The following is a 9,622-nucleotide window of genomic DNA, read 5'->3' as shown; positions in this document are numbered from 1 at the left end:
ACTGACACTGAATAAGTGTCGTTTCCCATATCCTTAAATATCCTAGCAGTCTTGAATAATCATGGCTGAAATGGGCGGCCCTCCTTCGTCGTTAGAAACACAACTTCAGGATTATCAAACACCCTAAAAGATCTAGCCATTTTGGTAACCAACATACCATCATAAATGGGAGCCCCAGCCCTGATCTATCCTACCTTCTCTACCGTGAAGTTTGTTACACAGTAGGGGAGGTGAAAAAATAGATTCGGTGTAATGATACACCACAAAAAACACATATAATTAAGGAATTTGGTCCCCTTCTTTTTTATGGTTGATGGAAAACATGATCAACTGATGAATGAATTTGTATACGACCCTTCTGATTTTCTCTTCAGTTGTTGTTCCTGCTGTGTAAGACCCATTAGCAATCTCAACCCAATACCTAGTCTCAGTGACTTCTGGTGGAAATCTCTTGTAACAATGATCCAAAAAGACGATGAACTCAGGAGATGTTGCCTCTGATCTGTTGTATAGATCCAAACGCCATGCTAGCTCAGTGAGACTCAGTTCCCATCTTTGTCCCCCAAAACCAAAGGTGAAATTTTCAGGATCAATAACATTTTACCTTCTCCTAAAATTAACCGTGGCGAAAAATTCCACGCAAAGTTCCACATACACTGGCTCTTGTATCCTAAACAAACGTCTCCATCATGTGTAAGTAACTCGCACTCCGTCTTGCAAAAACAGCTTAGTTAAATATGGATCAACTTGTTCCAAGAGTCCCACAGCTTGAACCTAATTCCAGTCCAAAATGGGTGGAATATCAACGTCTTTCATACGTAGCCATACCAATTTGTTTTTCCATTCCAAATAAACACTAGGCGCCACGAGTTCTTGAAAGTTATACCAAAAAAATTCCCTTTGTGAATCATGTCTCCGGGGACACATTCCTGCAAAATCACACAGCAAAACACATCCACCAATAAACCGTAAACTAGAAAAAAATTACTGTTCTCCTAACCTAGTTCCCACGCCGTGGCGTATGAACAACAAGAATAGGTTGGTCTAAAATCGGCAAAATTTGTTGTTGTAAATCAATTCCAGTCTATGGGGTTTTATCCAGGGAATATTCCAAGAATAATAAGAGTAAATTATACCTCAAAATTTTTGAAATCAGGCAAGATTCGACTCAACATTCAAACCCTAGGTTTTTCAAATTCTAGAAATCGACAATAATACTTAAATCAAAGCACTAACAACAGATATTATGCAGTAACAAATAATTTAAAGTAAGAAATCGCTAACTATTTTGGATGAATCGAACTAAACTCGAAGAAAATGGGAGAGAATTGTGAAAAACTGCTCTAGAGGGGAGGTGACAGCGTGGGGGAAGTTGTGACGAGTAAAAAATGAGAGGAATGACCGATTAGGGTTTAAAAGTAAATCTTTTACGTAAAAATCGGCCCCACGTCATGGTGATTAAGGCCACGCCATGGCATTTTAAAAACTTGCATATTACAGGATTTCTTTGTAGACAACCACGTGGGGACAAATCATCCACATCGTGGCTATTGTAAATAAGATTTTTTTTTAAATTTCCAAACAACAATTCACTACACCCCACACTTGTTCGTTACTTTCCCTCACATAAACAATTAAAGACAACTACTAAAGAGTGAAAATCCTTGGAAAAACATGAGATAAAAAGGAAGTAAATAAAACAAAACACAAAAAGTAAAACGAAAAGAAAATTCAAACCGCGGTTGCTTCCCGTAAGCGCTTCTTTTGAGGAGTCTTGAGTTGAACTCCTTCCCGCTCTACGTTGCAGCGGCTTCTTCCAAGACTACGTCCTCTCCTTCCGTATCTTCCCTTGGCATTCCCTCTTCGTAATGGTTCACACGATGTCCATTGACTTTAATCATTGTCCCATCTCCTTTTTATAACTTAGTTGCTCGATGTGGAAAGATTTCCTTGACCATGAATCGTCCATACCATCGTGTTTTCAATTTCCCGGAAAGAGCTTCATCCTACAGTTGAAAAGTAGGACCTTTTGACCGGGATCAAAATTTTTATTCCCTCTTAACCTAGCATCATGACATTTCTTTATTTTGTCTGTATTAATCAAAGAGTTAGTGTATGCATCATTTCTTAACTCCTCTAAGGCATTCATCTGCATCAAACAGTTAGTATTGAATTCGGTTAATTAAAAGTTAGAAGTCTTTAAAGCCCAAAATGTCTTGTGTTTAATTTCGACTGGTAAGTGACAATTTTTACCAAAAAACTAGCCTATAAGGCGTAATACCAATTGGAGTTTTAAAAGCGGTTCGAAACGCCCACAATGCATCATCAAGCTTGCCGGACCATACCTTTTTATTACTTCCTACCAACCTTTTGAGACTTCTTTTTAGTGCCCGATTTGTTATTTCGGTTTGCCCACTTGTTTGAGGGTAATAAGGTGTTGCAAACCTATGGTGGACAACATATTTTTTAACACCTTTGCAAGATGTTCATTGCAAAAGTGGGTTCCCCGATCACTAATTAATTCTCTAGGCATGCCAAAACGAGAAAATAAACATTTTAGAAATTTAACGACAACACTTGCGTCATTAGTGGGTAAAGGTTGCGCTTCCACCCACTTAGACACGTAATCAACAACTAATAGTATGTACTTGTTACCTCGTGAAGCCGAAAAAGGTCCCATAAATTTAATCCCCCAAATATCAAATACCTCACAAACTTGAATGATATTTTGAGGCATTTCATTACGTGAATAGATGTTGCCCGATCTTTGACACGAAACACATTCCTTGATAAAGGTTGTTCCCTCCTTAAATATGGTAGGCCAAAAGAATCCCGCATCAAACACTTTCTTTCCCGTGTAGTGTGCTCCATGATGTCCTCCGGTAGGTCCACTATGACAATGATATAATATTTATGTATCTTCTTTCCCCAAAACACATATGCTAATGATCCTGTCGGCACAACTTCTAAAGATATATGCCTCGTCCCAAAAATAGTACTTGAGTTCGGAAAGTAGCTTCTTCTTTTGTTGATAAGAAAGACATTTCGGAAGGTAATTACTTGCAAGGTAGTTCACTGTGTCCACGAACCAAGGCTCTTCTCCCTCGATAACCATCAAGTACTCATCCAGAAAGTTATCATCAATCTCTTCTTCTTTTAACTCCTCGAGTTTCGGGTTCTCTAATATCGATAGATGATCGGCCGCTATGTTCTCCATTCCCTTGTCTTTTACTTCAATGTCAAACTCTTGAGGTAGTAACACCCATCGTATCAACCTTGGCTTTGCATCATTTTTGCAAAAGAAAATTTTCAAGGCATACTGTTCAGTAAACACAATTGTTTTAGACTAAATTAAGTAAGGGCGATATTTATCAAAAGCATAAACAACAACTAATATTTCCTTTTCCGTTGTAGTGTAATTTTCTTGAGCCGGTTTGTGTGTTTTTCTTGCTTTGTAAATTGGTTGAAAATGATTTTTAACCCTTTATCCTAAAACTGCTCCTAATGCAAAGTCACTAGCATCACACATTGATTCAATCGGAAGATTTCAATTCGGGGCTATCATAATGGGGGTGGTCGTCAATTTTTCCTTAAGAAGTTTAAAAGCTTTCAAACAATCGTTAGAAAAATCAAAGGTAGCATCTTTCAAAAGTAATTGAGTTAAGGGTCTTGTAATTTTTGAAAAATCTTTTATAAATCGGAGGTAAAATCCCGCATGACCCGAAAAGCTCCGCACCCTTTTGACGTTTGTTGGAGGTGGCAAGGTTGAAATTGTGTCAACCTTTGCACGATCCACCTCTATCCCTGCCTTCGAAACCTTATGTCCTAGTACTATTCCCTCTCTAACCATGAAATGACATTTTTCCCAATTTAAGACCAAATTGGTCTCTTCACACCTATCAAGCATCAAATCAAGGTTAGATAAACAATTTTCGAATGAATGACCAAAAATGGAAAAATCGTCCATGAAGACTTCCATGAACTTCTCCACCATGTCGTGAAAGATAGTAATCATGCATCTTTGAAAGGTAGCCATCACATTGCATAAACCGAAGGGCATTCTTCGATAAGGAAAAAATCTCGCCTGGACATATGAATGTGGTCTTCTCTTGGTCTCTTGGATCAATCGGAATTTGAAAGTAACCTGAAAATCCATCTAAAAAGCAATAGAAAAGGTGACCGGATAAACGTTCAAGCATTTGATCAATAAAAGGTAAAGGAAAATTGTCCTTGCAAGTGGCGTCGTTTAACTTGAGATAGTCGATGCACACTCGCCAACCGGTTACCATCCTAATAGGAATGAGCTCGTTCTTCTCATTTTTCACCACCGTCATCCCTCCTTTCTTTGGAACCACATGAACCAAAATCACCCATTGGCAATCCGAAATCGAGTAAATAATCACGGAATCCAACAACTCCATCACCTCCTTCTTCACCACTTCTTGTATGTTCAAATTGAGTCTACGTTGGGGCTGAACTACAGGATTGGAGCCTTCTTCCAGAATGATCGTATGTGAACAATACGAAGGGCTTATGCCCTTGATGTCTGAAATTGTTCATGCAATGGAATTCTTTCGTTTTTTCAACACCTCCACCAAGCTCTTCTTCTCTTGAGGCTTCAAATCTGATGCTATAATCACATACTTCTGTTCATTATCTTCTAGGAAAGTGTACTCCAAATGATCAGGTAAGGGCTTGAGACTTGATTTTTGGCTCTGTTTAGTGGCCACGGCGTGAGCTTCTGATTGCCACGCCGTAGGGCTTCTTTTCTCCCCGTCATGTCATGAATTTTCTGACCACTACACCGTGGCTACTATCTATCCACGCCGTGGGGCTTCTTCAGAAAGTCTTTTCTTCTCTTCATAATCGCTTTCTTCCAGTAGCTTTTCCAATTCTTCAAGGCCATGTTTGGCATCAAAGTCATCTTCCTTTAGAGTCATGTAACCATCTAACTCATTCTTTTTCCATTATTGCATCTCTTTCTCCATGAATGAATTGAATGTGTCAACCGAAAAGACCATGTCATCGCTAATCTTTGAGTGCTTCATTGCTCGATCAACACCAAAGGTTATTGCATCTTCTCCAACCCAAAGTGTCATCTTTTATTCTCGAATGTCCACTAGAGCCCGCACGGTGCTAAGAAATGGTCTTCCAAGAATAATAGGGACTTGAGTGTCCTCCTCCATGTCAAGTACTTCGAAATTTGCGGGAAACACAAACTTATCAATCTTAACCAAAAGATCTTCACAAATACCTCTCCAGAATGTCACCGTATTGTTGTCTATATGAATTTCCATGTGTATTGGTATTGGCTACGAGAGATTCAACTTATTTTAAAATGAGTAGGGCATTAAATTTACACTAGCTCCCGAATCAGCAAGAGCTTGACTAGTTGCAAGATTCCCGAATTCGCAAGGAATTGTCAAGCTTCCTAGATCTCCCATATTCTTTGGCAACTTGTTGAGCATAGCCGCTGAGCAATTCTCGTTTAATATCACATTCGAAGCTTCCTCCATCTTCTTTCAGTTTGTGAGAAGGTCTTTTAGGAACCTAGCATATTTTGGTATTTGTGCAAGTGCTTCAATAGACGAGATATTGATTTATAGAGCCTTAATGTGTTCTAAAAACTTCTTGTATTCCTAAGCTTGTTTGTCTTGCTTAGCCTGACTCGGATATGGAAGAGGTGGTTGATATGATTTGACCGGAGGAGTTTTATTTTCTTCCTATGATAGCCACGCAGTGGGCCCGTGGTCACCACACCGTGACTACTGGTCAGTGGCCTTTTCTTGGTCGTTTTCTTCTTCTGGTTGCTGCATATTTGATGAATCATTATCTGTTAGAGGAATTAAAGGGTTGATAATTTCACGACTCCTTGTTGTTAGGGCCTTGACATGAGCTTTTGGATTGGTCTCCGTGTTGCTTAGAACTAAGCCCAGAAGACATTCGTTGAATTGCCTCAAAAATTGACCAATTTATTGCTCGATGTTACGGATCGAGGCTTGCTGATTTCGAAGGAAAAAATCAGTTTTATCATGTCTTTTCGCAGATGTGGCTGCGAATCAGGCTAGCATAGCTTCAAAGTTGTTCTTCTTTGTGGGATTCAGTTGCTCCTTTTGATAAAACCCATGACCTTGTTGCCTATACTTTTCCTCTGTGTCCTTATATTCATCATAGGGCAATAACTCTTTCTTTGGTTTCCTTCAATCCTCATCTTATCGATCACCACTCGAATAATATGCTTGAGCCTTCCGGTTTCCATTATCATCTAAGTCGCAATCCTTAGTCAAATGAGGCCCGCTACAATTATCACACCCAAAACAAATCGCATGGATGGGTTAATCCATCTTCCTCATCCGTCGGTCCATTGACTCTAACTTTGCCATCACTACCGCTAAGTTCTCATTGCCTCCATCCAAACTTCCCTTTCCTCTTATAGTATCTTCTCGTGGGTTATGATATTCGCATGAATGTTTTGCAAATTCTTCAATCAACTCCTTAATCGTAGCCAGTTCCTTACTTGTCCTTGGCCCTTGAGATAAAAGGAGTTGTCTTGTTGTAACATTTACCCCATTGTAAAAGATACAAACTTCCTGTTGCACATTGAGATCGTGTTGGGGGTAATTCCTGAGCATATCTTTATACCTCTCCCATGTTTCTTCCAAAGACTCACCATTATTTTGTTGGAAGTTTGCTATCTTCTTTTTTAGCTTGGCTATTGTAACATCCTTAAAAATACGGTCCAAAAATTTCATTTTTAAATCATTATTGAAAGCCATAATTATCCACCATTTCATTCATAAACAAAAATTGTTATATCTATCAGAGTATAGTCTCAAAACATATTCTTTATATCAGAGTAGAACCTCCCAGGCTAAACAAATTATGGTGTGTGCCATGCGATCACCCCGAGCTCCTCCCTCGGCTACCAGAAGTACCTGAAACCAAAACTGAAAACTGTAAGCACGAAGCTTAGTGAGTTCCCCAATCTACCACAAACCACATACATAACCACATACCGGGCCCCCGCCCGCTGCATCGGGACTTGCCCGACATCGGACTAACTCCGGCATCGGGCCCCGCCCGGCATCAGGCTCCGCCTGGCATCGAGCCCCGCTCGGTATACAAATCTGTCTTTCTGAGGCCCCGCCTGTCTCCGGGCCCCGCCCGCTAAACATATACAACACATATCATAGCACATATCACATAAGCTAAACCTACTCTACTGTATTCCTGTACTAAGTCCTCACCTATCTTGGGCCCCGCCCCTGTCCTTCTACTGATGAGTCATGAAACCCCGTCCACACTCCTGCTGTTAGTGAGATACGGGCCCCCGCCCACACTCACCTCCCTCCTAACTCGGGCCTCGCCCCTGTTCTGCTGCTAATGAGATACGGAACCCTGTCCGTACTCGGCTAGTGATGAGATACGGGGCCTCGCCCGCACTCACCTCCTTACCAGGCACATACAAGTATCACAAAGACAACAAGTATAACCACACATACACTACTGCCTCGGGTACCACCCGACATCGGACCGAAATCCGGAACATACAAACTACATCGGGCTAGCCCCGGAAGCGGATCTAAATCCAAAACATGTCACAATAAGTGCCTAGGGCTATCCCCCGGGTCTTCCTACTATACATAAACATAAACATAATGGGCCGGCATTGTGGCCATAGACCCATGCACACAGTGAGGAGACTCACCTTGCACTGCTGAAGACTAGCTGAACATTTCTGACTGCTAACTGGCAACTTCTGAACCGCTGACCCTTTGGCTTCCCGACTATCAATACCTAAAATAACATTTAGACCACAATAATCCAAAAGTCAACCCAGGTCAAACTTGGTCAAAGTCAACGGTCAAAGTCAACCTCCAGTTGACTTGACTTGCCGAGTTGGTCTACCAACTCGTCGAGTTCATACTCCTCAACCCAATACAACCCCCGACTCTACTCGTCGAGTCTAGCAAGAACTCGACGGGTTCCCCTTCAATCTTACAATCGGGACCATCTTCAACCGACTCCCCGAGTTCATCTTCCTCCTATGAACGTGTCCAGACTATGACTTGCTGAGTTGTATGAACAACTCGTCGAGTTCATCTTCATGGGTTGGGAGATTGCCTTGGACTCGCCGAGTTCCTCCTTGAACTCGTCAAGTACGATGATCTTCATGTCCACTATGGACCCAGACTGGCTGAGTCACTAACTAACTAAGCTCATACCCTTTAGAGAAGGGTTTTGGGGAAAGAAAATGGTGTGACTCGCCGAGTCCCACAAGTGACTCGCCGAGTCCCTCTATGTCCAATTCTATTCAGACGATTTTAGTCAAGCACTAGGCATCCAAGACCCAAATCTAACCTCCTAGGGTCGGAATAAGACGCAAAGGTACTACCTTTGCATCCATGCATGGCCCTTTTTGCTCAAAAAGCCATAACAACCTCTTAAACTTTGCATGGGGAGTTCCAATGGCATAAAGCTTCCACCTTTATGCCTCAACTGATGGGTTTTGAGCATTCTAACACTTCCTAAGTGTAAATGCAACCCTAATAACCTTGGATCTATGTTTGTCTAATTATCATGCAAAGTTGAATTCCAAGGTTATATTCCTATCTAGCATACATGGGGAACATTTTTAACTTGAATGAAAGATAGAATAACTTACCTTGTTGTTGATTATGATCCTTGAAACCTTGTGAGCCTAGCACCCCAAGTGTGATGCCTCAAATGCTTCACACAACACCAAATGCAGAGGAGTAAACTTTGAGAGAATCTTACACTTGCAAAATTGGCTCTAGCCCTCCTGTTTCTTAGTGTCGCCGATTTTGGGGAGAACACCTTTGTTTATATAGTGTGTTGCATTAGGTAAACCCTAATGTAACATGACTCTTCATTTCATGATCCATGGGTTAACTCCATGGAGCATCCATGGAGCATCCTATGGGTGGAACCCAACTTGATAATCCATGGAGCCTCTTAGCCCACTATATAAGATATGGAAGATTTACATAATCTACCAATATATTTAATTAGTTATCTTTTGATCACTTAATTAATTCTAAATTAATTCTTGATCAAACTAATTAAATAATATTATTAATATATTAGAACTTATAATATATTAATAAACCATAAGTGTTATTTCTCTCATTTTAGTTTATCCAATTGCATGGTGCCATGCAACCCAAATGGACCATGTCGGGTCGGGTCAAGTACATACCAGAAATAGTTATGGACTTAGACACCTTATCCAACAGTCTCCCACTTGGATAAGTCTAATAACCATAACTGCAATACTTCAGGAACCGATCGGCAATCGTAGCTCTTTCAAGGTCTCTCGGAACTGAGAAGATGATGATACGCCATTTAAGATAAGTGATCATATAATCCTCTGTTCTAGATATCAGCCGGACAAATACATGGAACAATGTCTTACTTATTGTCCAGCAGTTTGTTTCCCGATTTCCGATTTGTTTGACAAAGAACTTAATTGAACACATCAACTTATTTCTGACCGGGCCCGGTACATAGGTCAAAACAAAATCATCGAGGGGCCCAGATATCAGCTTCTAATCCAAGAAGGAACAGATAAACTTCGACTCATATGTTCGTTCTACTACTC

The 9,622-nt window shown here is 40.7% G+C and overlaps 1 protein-coding gene and 1 non-coding gene across 2 annotated transcripts; one reads left to right on the top strand and one right to left on the bottom strand.

The window, feature by feature from the left end:
* Window positions 1-5,102: 5,102 nt before the first annotated feature.
* Window positions 5,103-5,516, bottom strand: LOC145104347 (uncharacterized). The gene is made up of 2 exons (XM_079041611.1): window positions 5,361-5,516; window positions 5,103-5,312 (listed from the first exon to the last, which is right to left on the bottom strand). Exons 1-2 carry the CDS (start codon window positions 5,514-5,516, stop codon window positions 5,103-5,105), a joined length of 366 nt encoding a protein of 121 aa, XP_078897737.1.
* A 1,087-nt stretch (window positions 5,517-6,603) lies between these two features.
* Window positions 6,604-6,710, top strand: LOC145110453 (small nucleolar RNA R71). Its single transcript, XR_013709831.1, has one exon. It is a non-coding gene; the product is annotated as a small nucleolar RNA R71 (small nucleolar RNA).
* The last annotated feature ends 2,912 nt before the right edge of the window (window positions 6,711-9,622 follow it).

This window comes from Lactuca virosa, chromosome 4, assembly GCF_052849685.1.
Source record: "Lactuca virosa cultivar CGN04683 chromosome 4, Lactuca_virosa_CGN04683_v6, whole genome shotgun sequence".
Taxonomy (NCBI): Eukaryota; Viridiplantae; Streptophyta; class Magnoliopsida; order Asterales; family Asteraceae; genus Lactuca; species Lactuca virosa.
This window is presented reverse-complemented; position numbering and strand designations above follow the sequence as displayed.

Excerpts from the sequence above, each read along its gene's own strand:
- LOC145104347 (XM_079041611.1), bottom strand. The coding sequence starts at position 5,516 with ATGGAGGAAGCTTCGAATGTGATATTAAACGAGAATTGCTCAGCGGCT. Across the intron at positions 5,313-5,360 it reads TTGCTGATTCGGGAGCTAGT|CCAATACCAATACACATGGA; the intron begins GTAAATTTAATG and ends AATCTCTCGTAG.